Here is a 12,147-nt window from a genome sequence, read left to right as displayed (position 1 = left end):
TTCCTTTATATATTTAGGTACTCTGATGTTGGGTGCATACATATTTATAATTGTTATATCTTCTTGATGAATTGACCTCTTTCTGATTATATAAAGACCTTCTTTTGTCTCTTTTTACAGTTTTTAACTTTAAGTATATTTTATGTAAGTATATCTATATATAGAAATGTGGATTTCCTCTGATCTCTTTTAGTTTCAGTTTGCATGGAATATTCTTTTCCATCCCTACACTTTCAGTCTGTGTGTGTCTTGAAAGGTGAAAGAAGTCTCTTCTGAAATGTTGTTCGGTTATTTTTAAAAATTCATTCAACCACTCTTTTTTTTTTTCTTTTTTTTTTTTTTTTTTTTTTTTTTTTTTGAGACAGAGTCCCGCTCTGTCTGGAGTATAGTATACTCAGCTGGAGTATAGTGGAGCCATGTTGGCTTAAAGTAATTATTGATAGGTAAGGACTTACAACTGCCATTTTGTTAATCATTTTCTCATTCTCTGTAGGTCTTTTGTTCCTTTCTTTCTGTCTTGCTGTCTTTTGTGATTAGGTGAGTTTTAAAATTATATTCTCTGATTGTTCACTTTTATCTCTTATATATCTACTGTATGTTTTTGCTTTGTGGTTACCATAAAGCATACATAAAACATAATTGTAATAGGCTATTTTAAGCTGACTACAACGAAATGTTAATTGTATACAGAAACTCTACACTTTTACTCTATCCTTAATGTTATAATTTACATCTTTTTATATTGTGTATCCCTTAACAAATTTTTGTTACTATTAATCGATTTTTCTTTTAACCATTATATTAAAGATATGTGATTTATACAGCAACTGAATTTGACTGTGCTATTTCTAGTGAGTTTTAGACTTTGATATGCTGTGTTACTAATTAGCATAATTTTCTTTCAACTTAAAGAACTCGCTTTAGCATGTCTTGTAAGAGAGGTCTGATAATAATGAAGAACTTAACATTACCCTAGAGCATCATCGGCCCTCTCTACCTCTGATGTAGAGAGCAGGCTTACTAAAATCTCCTACAACTCAAAGAAAAAATAGAAAACAAGGAAAATGGGCAAAAAGAACATCGTAGATACAGAGATCAGACAATGAGATTCCAGGGTCTTGTTTAGTGATGGGAGAAAATACTAACAGAACACATGGAACAGGAACACCATTTTAGAGGAAACAAGAAGAAAAGTTTCCTACACTCAAAAGATATCACACCAGAAGTGGGCAGTACTCACTATGTTCAGGGAAACAAAAAGATAAAAACTGAAAAACATCATCAGAATGTTTTTCATGTGAAAGACATTTGTAAGGTAGGAGAATTAATCCACTTACTAACAGCACAAGCTGCATGTCAATCTAAATTGATGTGCAAAAGCATGGATATGCTTGGATTTACTAGAAAACCATACAGGTGTTTTTCAGAAATGCACAAAATGAATCAAAGTAAAGAACCGATCAACAGGAAAATTGTGTAAGAAATCTGTGAGCTGGTTGTGAGGCAATGGTTCCTATTATATACAAATTTAATGCTAAGTTCCTGTGTTATAGCTATCAATGTTACCAATAAATGGGCATATGTGTAATATGAAACATAAATAATTTGATTAACATGGTAGTCCCGTAATTCTAGATCATTCCATGAAAGTTAGATCATAGGGAGCATGAGGAAGAATAAAAATGTACTAGCTGTGCTGCAGGGTAAGTAGTATGATTTAGTTTCTGAAGATAAGAGCCTTTGTGAAATTTTACTATTTTAAGAGACATACCAAACAACAGATTCTGCTGAATATGAAAGGATGGGAAAGAAAGTCAGGGAATTACAGGCAAAGATAAGAAATCATCATAATATTAATATCAAAATCGAATGTCAAATGCATTAGAATTCTTTAACTGACTAGGAGATTATCTACAATGATCATATAATTATCACCAACTTCAAATTATATATAGCACGATCTACAAATGTAGGATGAAATTAACAGAATAGATTGAGGAGTGGCAACACACTTCCTTTGGTTCTTGACAGATAAAATGTCAGCTTCTAAGTATGCATATCTAGGAGCTAAAGAGAATAAAAATAAAGATGATGAAAACAATTAACATTTGGGGGATATTTACTGTGTGGTAGGCACTATTCTAAGTTCTTTTCATTTATTAACATATTTAGTCCTTAGGACAACCTTATGATGTAGGAATTCTATTATCTCTATACTCCAAATAGACCCAGCACAAAGGCCAAAAACATAACTTATATACTTTTTGTAACAGATAAATATTGCACTCTGGAACTTCAGAGAGTATACCTTTAAGGCCTCAGGAAGCATTTACCAAATTAGTCATATATTGGACCTTATCAAACCTCAGTAAATCCTTTCAAATCTTCTAGACCCCCTCAGAAATCACAGATCACATACCTTGTTCTAGCCTACCTCATGTAGTAAAACTAAAAATAATGACAGGGATACAACCTTTGAAATTGTCTTCTTTATGTGTTTTCTTATTGTCTGAATCGTGTACCACATGTATGTATTCTATAAAATGACAGTTAAAAAGTAAAACAAAAAAATTGTCATATTTATTCAGAACCTAGCCCTAATAAATCTAAAAAGCAAAACAAAAAATGATTCATGGGTGGGCAGGGATCCATCCCAGGAATAATACTGGAGGTAATTTGTGGAGTTGAGGAAAGAGCTCTTCTCCATCCTAAAATGAACAAAATCAATCAGAACCTGCCTGCCTGAGTCTGAGCCACGTGCTCACATGGATCCCCCTGTGCTGACTGGAATATGCAGTCTGACTGGTCAGGCCTGGATCTTCTGCCCTCATTGTGGCCAGGGAAGTGGAGAGCTGTGGTTGGCAATCTCACCAGATCAAGAGCTAGGGAAGTGGCAGGTCTCTAAGAGAGGAGGCAGTGTATAGCACAAACACCTGACGTTCACCACAGGGGGAAAAACAAGGCCAGACATTCTACCTACCCCTGTGTTCTATTAGGCGCCTTGTTCGCATGACTCCTTAATTCTTTGGTGTATGAACTACAGGTCTATACTATCTTCAACCACAAGATTTGTTCCATGTTACTATGCAGGCTCCACAAGGATCATAATGTTTCATAGAGATGTGTCACCTGCATTTTAATCACCTCCTCTTTGGTTTCTTACCCTCCAACCAACCAGAGCTAAGAGAGCCATTTTGATGTCAGGTTACTGGTGATGCAATTCCCCCTCCTCCTTCCCCTTGTTACTACTCACCCCTCTCCCACTCCTTCACCCCTCCACATGTTTTACCTTTATTAACTCTGAGTCTGTCTTACTGTCACTTTCTAAGGGAAGCACTCTTTATATCCTGACCTTCCAGACAAGATTCATTTCATCCATGTACCTTTTCTTCAAATCACTTATTGCCATTTCAAATCATTCATTTGTATGTGACTTTTTGATTAGCATTTTTTTGTCCTCACATACTCATCCATGTTCTTGGATAGAAACAATAGAAATTGCTGGGCAAGGTGCCTCACGCTTGTAATCCTAGCACCGTGGGAGGCTGAGGCGGGCAGATCACTTGAGGTCCAGAGTTTGAGACCAGCCTGGCCAGCATAGCAAAACCCCATCTCTACTATAAACATAACAATTAGCTGGATGTGGTGGCGTGCACTGGTAATCCCAGCTACTTGGGAGGCTAAGGCAGGAGAATCACTTGAACCCAGGAAGTAGAGGCTACCGTGAGCTAAGACTGCACCACTGCACTTCAGTCTGGGTGACAGAGCGAGACTCTGTCTCCAAAGAAAATACAAAATAAAAAAGAAACAATGGAAATGGAGCATGGTGTATTTATGGCAAAATTTAATTTACTGGAAAGTTATTAGGAAGCTCACAGTTTTAATGGGAGGCTGGAGAACAAGGATGAGGCAGGGATGAGGGTTGGTGAGGCAGGGTCAGCATCTTGCTAGGGATAGTGGGTTTAGAATGCTGCTACCCAAACCTTCAAAACTGGATACTTACCACTGTACTCCTGGCACCACCACACTGGCACTCATTACTGGCCAACTGAACCCTTAACTCTGATCATATACCTTCTGTCATTTCTCCGAAGTCAATATCCTGAGCAGGAGCATCTCATTGGATGTGCTTTGGTCACAAACCTCCTTTGGGTTACCCAAGGGCCAGAGAGGGAATGTCTGCCCACCCTTGGTTTCATAGTAGAAGAGGGGCTTTGCTTATTAGTACTCTCTTCAATGGCCCAGAATTGAAAACAACCAAAATGTCTCTCAATAGATGAATTTCCCTGACAAGGAGTCCTTTGTGATAAACCCCAAATGGCTCTAGCTGGTTGCTCTCTGCCGATAGACCCACCTTCCCCTTCCCTCATAGTGTATTTATTTAAATCAGTCTTTTTCAAACTTGGTTCTGCATTCAAAGCATCTGGAAAATCTGATGGGGATTAAGTGGACTGGTTTAAAATTACCTGGCAGATGGTAGAGGGTTTGTAGTCTTTTTCCTGCTTAACAAGACTAAACCCTTACCTCTCTCTCCCTCTCCTTAACTAAAGGGATTCTGTCTGTGAAAGAATTTTCTGAAATGCAAAGTTTTATTCAAATGTAAATCATAACCTTTACCTTTACTTCATGAGATGCCAAAGATCTTTTTATTTTTAACTTGTTAACTATGAAAACATCAAGCTATATAAAAGTAAGATAGACCCATCATCACCCAGCTTCAAAAATTATCAATTTATGGCCAATTTTATTTTATTTATACCTTCAGCCTCTGCCCCCTCATTGAATTATTTTTATCATGTCATTCACAAATGTTTTAGTATGTATCTCTAATAGATTAAAAACCCTAACAAAACAGCCACCATACTATTAGCACCTCAAACAATGATCAATAAGATTGGACAAATTAGAAATCAAATAAACCAACTGCTTCAATTGATATGTCTCTTCAATCTCTTAATGTATAGATTCTGCCACCATGCTTTTTTTCCCTTTGTAATTTTTATTGATTGATTGATTGATTGAGATGAAGTCTCACTCTGTTGCCCAGGCTGGAGTACAGTGGCACGATCTCGGCTCACTGCAACTTCCGGCTCCCAGGTTCAGGCAATTCTCCTGCCTCAGCCTCCCAAGTAGCTGGGATTACAGGCATGTGCCACCACACCCAGCTAATTTTTACATTTTTAGTAGAGACGCGGTTTCACCATGTTGGTCAGGCGGGTCTCCAACTCCTGACCTCGCGATCCACCCACCTCGGCCTCCCAAAGTGCTGGGATTATAGGTGTGATTTATCTATTAAAGAAACCAGGTCGTTTTTTCTCTAAATTTTTGTTTAGTGTAATTTCTCTGTTTGTATGTGCCTGATTTTAAAACAAACCTATTTTTTAGAAGTTTCACATCTACAGAAAATTTATAAAAACAGTACAGAGTTCCCATATACTCTACCTACTTTACCCTATAATTAACATCTACATTATTATAAAATATTTCTTACAATAACAAATCAATTTTGATATCATTAACCAAAATCTATGCTTTATTCAGATTTCCTTAGTTTTTCCCTAATGTGCTTTTTCTTCTCCAGGATGCCACATTCCATTTAGTCATGTTACGTCTTCTTAGGCTCATCTTTGTTGTGAGAATTTCTCAGATTTTCTTTATATTTCATGATTGCTATAGACTGAATATTTTTGTTCTCAAATTCTTATGTTGAAATCTTAACTCCAATTGTGTTGGTAAGTAGGGCCTTTGAAAAGTTATTAGGTCATGAGGGCAGAGTTCTCATGCCTGAAATTAGTGACTCTGTAAAAGAGACTGCAGAGAACTCCCTCACCGCTTCCCACATGTGAGGTTTCAGCACAAGGCTATCTTCTATGAACCTAGAAGTGCGCCCTCAATAGGCACCAAATCTGCCAGTATCTTGATCTTGCATTTCTCAGGCTTCAAAACTGGGAGAAATCAAGTATTTGCCGTTCCTAAGCCATCCAATCTATGGTATTTTGTTCCAGCAGCCCTAATGGGCTAAAACAATAACAATTTTGAGACTTACTGGTCAGGTATTGTGTAAAATGTCCCTTCAATGGGATTTGTTTGGTGCTTTTCTCATGGTTAGAGAGGGATTATATCTTTTTGGAGGAAAACCACAGATAAAAGTACCATTTTCATTACTTCATATTAAGGGTACATTCTACCAACATGACTTGTCAATGTTGATTTTGACCTTGATCACTTGTCCAAGGTAGTGTTTGTCAGGTTTCTCCACAAAGTAACAAAGTTTCTCCTTCCCTCTCCTGTTTTCATACTGTACTCTTTGGAAGGAAGTCATTATTCACAACCCACAAGGAGTAGGAAGCTATGCTCCACCTCTTTGAGGACAGAGTAGTTACATGAATTATTTCTAATTCTTCTGCAGAGGATGTTTTTATCTTGTCTATTTATTTACTAATAAATTTTCATTATTCATTTGTACATCAGTATGGACCTCTAGATATTTATTGTACTTCAAATTGTAATCCAATACAATTCTTTCATCTTTGGCCACTAGGAGTTTTTTCAGTTGGTCCCTGTGTCCCTGTTTCTTTGACATATCTCCATCAATATAGATTTTTGTCTTTTTTTATTTGGTGAACTTCCTTAATTTCTGGCATCACAAGATGCTTCTGGTTTATTGTATATACAAGTTGTATATTTTCTGGCCCAATGTTGGAATCAGCCATTTCTCCAAAGGGCTTTGATTCCTTTTATGGAAAATGGTGTTAGAAAACAAAATGTGGCACTTGGTATGTTTGTTGCTATTGGAATATCATTGCTTCTAACCCCACTCACCTGAAAAAGCAAGGAAATATGTGTGCACATTAACTCTTGTATGTATACATATGTGTGTGTGTGTGTGTATATATATCTAGCCATATCTACATCAAGCTAAAAATGAATTCATACTGATGTTTCAGACTCTAATCTATTACTACATAGATCATTCTAGTCTCTTCCTAATATTTTAAATAGGTATTCCTTTGTATTTCTTATAAATTGTTAGATCAAGGTAACAGTTCAATATTTTGGCAGAAATAATCCAAAGGAGGCAGTGTGCTCTTGTATCACAATGGGTATAACAACTGTCTATTCATGATGTGATCATTCCCCAGATTCCAGTAATTCTTTAACATTTTTTAAATGTTAAAATTTTGATTGGCTCTTTCCTTCTTTAACTGGAATACTTTGTGAGATACATTTCTTCTCATTAACTATTTGGTGGCCCTAAGGAAGAACCCATATAAAAAAAAGGTAGGATAAATGCTTGATTCTTTTCATTATTACTTTTTAAATAATAGATTGGTTTTTTAGAATTCTCCCGGGCTGACCACAGGGTTATTTTTGGTTCCAAGTACCATTATGAACTTGCAGCAAGCTCTTTAGGTACATGGCTCAGCCCTCTACCTGCAGCTTTGAGTCCTGGACATTCTGCCTCAGGATGGCGGAATGGGGGGTGATTGGTGGGGGTGGGGAGGTGGGGCAGAGGCAGAGAAAGATTTGAAAGGGTTGGCAAGGTGGGGGCTCTGAAGGGTTTCCATATTTATCTAGAAAAAGCTCTGATCTCCAAAATCATTAATACTTGTATAGCTGTTGCCTTGGTTTTACAGCTTTTCATGTTGCCTTTGAAATCTTTGAAGTCCATCTTTTAAAGTCCATCTTTAAAGTCTCCTCAAGCAACCAGGAAAGAAAGAACAGCCTGAAGATCTGGAAAGGGCATGTTTGATCCTAAATCATTAAAGGTAGCCTATCTAGGAGAAAAACCAAGTTGCCTTTGGAATGCTAGTGGAAGGGGGAAGGCCCCAGTTCTCCACCCTGGTTATTAGTTACCTAAAACACATTTTAAAAACCACGTATGTCCCTGCATGACCCACAAACATTCTGATTAAATTGGTCTGTGATAGGACCCCAAAAGTGTGAGTTTTTAAAAAATTGTATAAGCTTTTTGCAAGGTGAATCTAATGTTAAAGGAGAGCTATTTTCAAACCTCCTAGAACTCTAGCAGGCTAATGACAATTGTGTCACACCTACAGACTCATCACCTTAATGCAGTTGCTTCATGTTATTAGATGATATCCCTGCCCCACAACTCAGAAGACTAAGCTAGGAAAGATAATGTCATACAAGTCTCATTCCTCCTTAACTGGAGGCTGATGAGTGCAGTTCAGTTCCAACTCTTGGGTCTTTATTATTGTTTTTTGTAGAGATAGGGTCTCTATATTGCCCAGACTGGTCTCGAATTTGTGACCTCGAATGACCTCCCCTTGCCTTCCACAGTGCTGGGATTACAGGTATGAGCCAGTGTGCCCAGCCCTGGGTCCTCAACATAAGACATAGCACTGTGCCCCAACCCTCGACTCCAAAAATGGCTACATTTACTTTCTGCCTGGCACTGTTCTAAGTGCTTTTCATATCTCAACATCCCTAACAGGTTGGTATCATCTCCACTTAACAGATGAGCTACTGGGATCCGAGAGTTAAGTGACTTGTTAAGGTTAAAAGCCTCTTTCTGGGTGGGTCCAGACTCTTTCCCACCACATGCTGTCACTTACACGCTGTGATTTTATGCCCAGCCCCTCTCAAAGAGCTGCCTCCTGCTTTCTGTTGCACAATCAATATTGACACCTGGTGTAGGGGCGCTGTGCGGCGTGGGGAAGGCCTGGCCTGAAATGAGGGATCTGCATCTCAGCATCAGGCCCTGAGTGGTAGGGTAACCCACCCTCCTTCACAGCTCAGAGGTCTGAGGGTGTTCGCAGGAAAGACTAGAACGCCTAGGAGGCTTCTTCTACCTCTCACCCCTCCTCACTCCCAGTCCTGTGACACAGGGTTTCACTCACAGCTCCTTCTGCTCCACACTTCCCCTGAAAATCTCACTGCCCTGTGACTTCTCCATGTGCCACTAGGATCCTGTGCGTCAAACCCCCAGGATCAGCTGCCCACTGTCTATGGCCACCCCAATTCTTGACTAGAACGACATTTATCACTGTCCACCCTTCTCCCACTCTTCCCCTCTCAGCAAATGACACCACATCCAGGAAACTCTTAACCACCACTAGCCCAGCGCTCCCTCTTCCCCCTTTACGCAGTCACCAAGTCCCCTCAGTTTCACCACTCAAGATAGTTGTTAGACCATGGCGCCGCTCCATCCCCGTTTCCCTAGGATAGGCCTAGGTGTGTGAGGCCAGCCCTGCCTCATTTCCTCCTAACCCCAACCCAGGCCTTGTGCTTTGTGTGCCACCAGACCCAACCAAAGCTCATTACCTGATTTGCTCTTTTGGCTCCCAGGAGACGTTTAGGTAGCCACCTTCGTCCAGGTTTAGGGCGCGACCACACCTTCAGCCCCGCCCCCCGCAAGGCCAACCCAGAGGTTACAGTACTTTCGGTTTCCCTGGGGTTCCTGGATCCTGGGCTTCACGGGTCTGCAAGCCCCGCCCTGATTGGCTGCCTCCCACACCAGTCGCGGCGCCCCGCCCTAAGGCGCTCAGGTTCCGCCCCTTATTCCAGCAGGGATTGGGCCTTGTGGCACCGCCCAGGCTCGGATTGGTAGGAGGTGAGACCCGCCCCTCTGCCCACGTGGGCCTTCGGGATTGCGGAGGAGCAGTGTCGGGCCATGGCCGGGTCCCGCAGGCTGGAGCTGGCCGAGGCCCTGCAGCTGGGACCTGGCTGGCGTCATGCGTGCCACGCTCTACTCTACGCGCCGGACCCTGGGATGCTCTTCGGCCGCATCCCGCTGCGCTACGCCGTACTGGTGAGAAAGGGGCGCGCCCGGCCACTTTCTGCGTGAGCCCTGCTCTCTCTCTGGGGTCTCCTCCGGGGCGCCCCTGCCAATCCCCGCTTCCCCCTCTCGCAGATGCAGATGCGCTTCGATGGACGCCTGGGCTTCCCCGGAGGATTCGTGGACAAGCAGGACAACAGCCTAGAGGAAGGGCTGAACCGCGAGCTGCGCGAGGAGCTGGGCGAGGCTGCGGCCGCCTTCCGCGTAGAGCGCACTGACTACCGCAGCTCCCACGCCGGGTCAGGGCCGCGCGTTGTGGCCCACTTCTACGCCAAGTGTCTGACGCTCGAGCAGCTGTTGGCTGTGGAGGCCGGCGCTACACGCGCCAAGGACCACGGGCTGGAGGTGGGGCCAGCCTGGGACTCTGTCCCTTTCCCAAATTCCTCTTCTCCCAAAGCTTTCCCTCCCCCAAGAAAGAATCCCTGCAGGAAAGTCTTTACCGCTCTGACCTTGCCCTCTTCCCAATTTTCTTGGTGGAGTTTGGATCGTGGTCATCTCTACTTTGAGTTAATACTGCCAACCTGGGCTTTTTGTGAAGGTCTTTCCCCACCCATTACCAGGAGAGATCCAGGATCTCTGGAGACATCTTTTCTAGAACACACTCATCCACGTCTCTCTGCTGTTCCCTATTGACAGTGTGATAGATTATCACATTATCTAGGCATGGCACCCTAGGTTTTATTTCTGGGTTTGCTTTTCTTGTGTAGGAGATGTGACCCTGATATTTCAGGCAAGGCTAGTAGACTGTGTATGAGGTGATTCTCAAAATTTGGCAGGTAGCAGAATCATCTGGGTGGCTTATTAAAACAGTTATTTCTCCCAGCATTCCTGCATTGGTGACGGGGCATGGGGAGAAGAAACCTGAGAATTTGGAGTTTTCAAAAGTTCTCAGATAATGCTGATGTAAGTAATCTGAGGACCGCATTGTGACAACCACTGGTTAAAGGGTATGAATGCATCTTTGAGGCAGGAACCACTAGACGTTTAGAAGCAGATGTGGAAAATATTAATTGATAGAGCTAGATAATAGGTTTTGGGTCATTTTCCTGCAGAAGGTTGGGCCACTAGGCTTTAGTGAGGTATGAGCCTTGGGCCTAGTTCTGCTGGAGCGTTAAGAGGTGAGACCTCTCATCTAGAAATATCTGCTGGAGAGAGGATGGAGTTAAGGGAATGAGGCACCTGGGGCCCCAGTATCTCCTGTCTCCTTCTTTTTCAGGTGCTGGGCCTGGTGCGAGTGCCCCTGTATACCCTGCGGGATGGTGTGGGAGGCCTGCCTACCTTCCTGGAGAATTCCTTTATTGGCTCTGCCCGGGAGCAGTTACTGGAATCTCTCCAGGACTTGGGACTGCTACAGTCTGGCTCGATCTCAGGTCTTAAAATTCCAGCTCGTCACTAGAGGCAGTCCTCCATGGACCCATGGAAACTGAGATGAGGACCTTGGTACTATGGAGGGAGGGAAGGATGTGGGAATGTTTTCTTATTGGACCTGAAAGATGATACATGATAGCAGATTAAAAGAAGAAGTGCGTACCATATGTTTTGAGAAGAGGACCCTCCAACTCATGGCACCAGGGGCAAAAATCCACAGCTCATCCCAGGTACCCTGGCAGCTTCTCAGAGCCTGCCTCCTCCCTGTATATATGCATACAGCCTGGTAACCCCAGGCATGCAAATATACCATCTATAACAACACACAGCCTGACACCTTCCCCTGGTCATGTCCAGTTTAACCATGAAGGAATATTTGTCAACATCCTCTGCTCCCAGATAGCAAGGAGCTTCTGAAGCAAGCATGGGTCCTTCCCATAGTCCTCCATGGCTGCTCTCCAGGGTCTGACCCAGCTTATTTGTTAGGAAGGATAGAGAGGCAGAGGACTGCCTGTGCTTCCTGAAAATAGACTTGCTCTTGTCTGAGTGGTGACCAAGGCAGTTGGCTCTTAAAAGGTGGGAGAGTATCCTAACCAATCCCCAATCTTTTTCTTCTGAAACTGAGTAGGAGGGGTAAGGAAGTGGCTAGGTTTCCTTAGACTGAGCATAGACATGAGACCTGTAACTACTGGTGTCTCTGCTCCAGAGTTTTCATCTTTGGGATGCCTGAGACTCCGATACTATCAGAAGGGACGTGACCCACCCCGGTCTAGACCTGCCCTGGCAAAAAGAGCCTCCCATTAAAGAGGGCTTAGAGCTGGGCCTCTAGGCCCTTCACTTTATTTATACAAAGGTGGTAGAAAAATGTAGACTGGACAAAATAATCCATGGAGAGAGAAAAAGAAGAGGGCTCAGGACATGGCCCTGAGGAAGCCCAATCCTAAGAGTTTGGGCAGAGAAAACCAGGCATGTTAAAG

At 42.4% G+C, this 12,147-nt stretch overlaps 1 protein-coding gene and 1 long non-coding RNA gene across 3 annotated transcripts in view; one reads left to right on the top strand and one right to left on the bottom strand.

Moving 5' to 3' along the window:
- LOC116542170 overlaps positions 1–9,425 on the bottom strand; it is a 141,814-nt gene extending 132,389 nt beyond the window's left edge. Inside the window, exon 1 of the long non-coding RNA XR_004265110.1 lies at positions 9,289–9,425. This is a non-coding gene — a long non-coding RNA (uncharacterized LOC116542170). The remainder of the gene's footprint in view (positions 1–9,288) is intronic.
- A 108-nt stretch (positions 9,426–9,533) lies between these two features.
- On the top strand, positions 9,534–11,494 carry NUDT16 (nudix hydrolase 16). 2 transcript variants are annotated; one of them, XM_032266926.1, is made up of 3 exons: positions 9,534–9,775; positions 9,878–10,147; positions 11,019–11,494. In XM_032266926.1, exons 1-3 carry the CDS (start codon positions 9,638–9,640, stop codon positions 11,196–11,198), a joined length of 588 nt encoding a protein of 195 aa, XP_032122817.1. In that variant the 5' UTR covers positions 9,534–9,637; the 3' UTR covers positions 11,199–11,494. The 2 variants fall into 2 exon arrangements, with proteins under 2 accessions (XP_032122817.1, XP_032122811.1); XM_032266920.1 differs by lacking the exon at positions 11,019–11,494 and having other exon boundaries at positions 9,878–11,012.
- The last annotated feature ends 653 nt before the right edge of the window (positions 11,495–12,147 follow it).

Source organism: Sapajus apella, unplaced genomic scaffold, assembly GCF_009761245.1.
Source record: "Sapajus apella isolate SASKATOON/1434 unplaced genomic scaffold, GSC_monkey_1.0 scaffold4, whole genome shotgun sequence".
Classification (NCBI taxonomy): domain Eukaryota; kingdom Metazoa; phylum Chordata; class Mammalia; order Primates; family Cebidae; genus Sapajus; species Sapajus apella.
This window is presented reverse-complemented; position numbering and strand designations above follow the sequence as displayed.

What these genes read in the sequence shown, in the direction of transcription:
- NUDT16 (XM_032266920.1), top strand. Translation starts at nt 9,638, where the DNA reads ATGGCCGGGTCCCGCAGGCTGGAGCTGGCCGAGGCCCTGCAGCTGGGA. An exon ending in CGCTGCGCTACGCCGTACTG is followed by an intron (nt 9,776 to 9,877) that starts GTGAGAAAGGGG and finishes CCCCTCTCGCAG; the next exon opens with ATGCAGATGCGCTTCGATGG.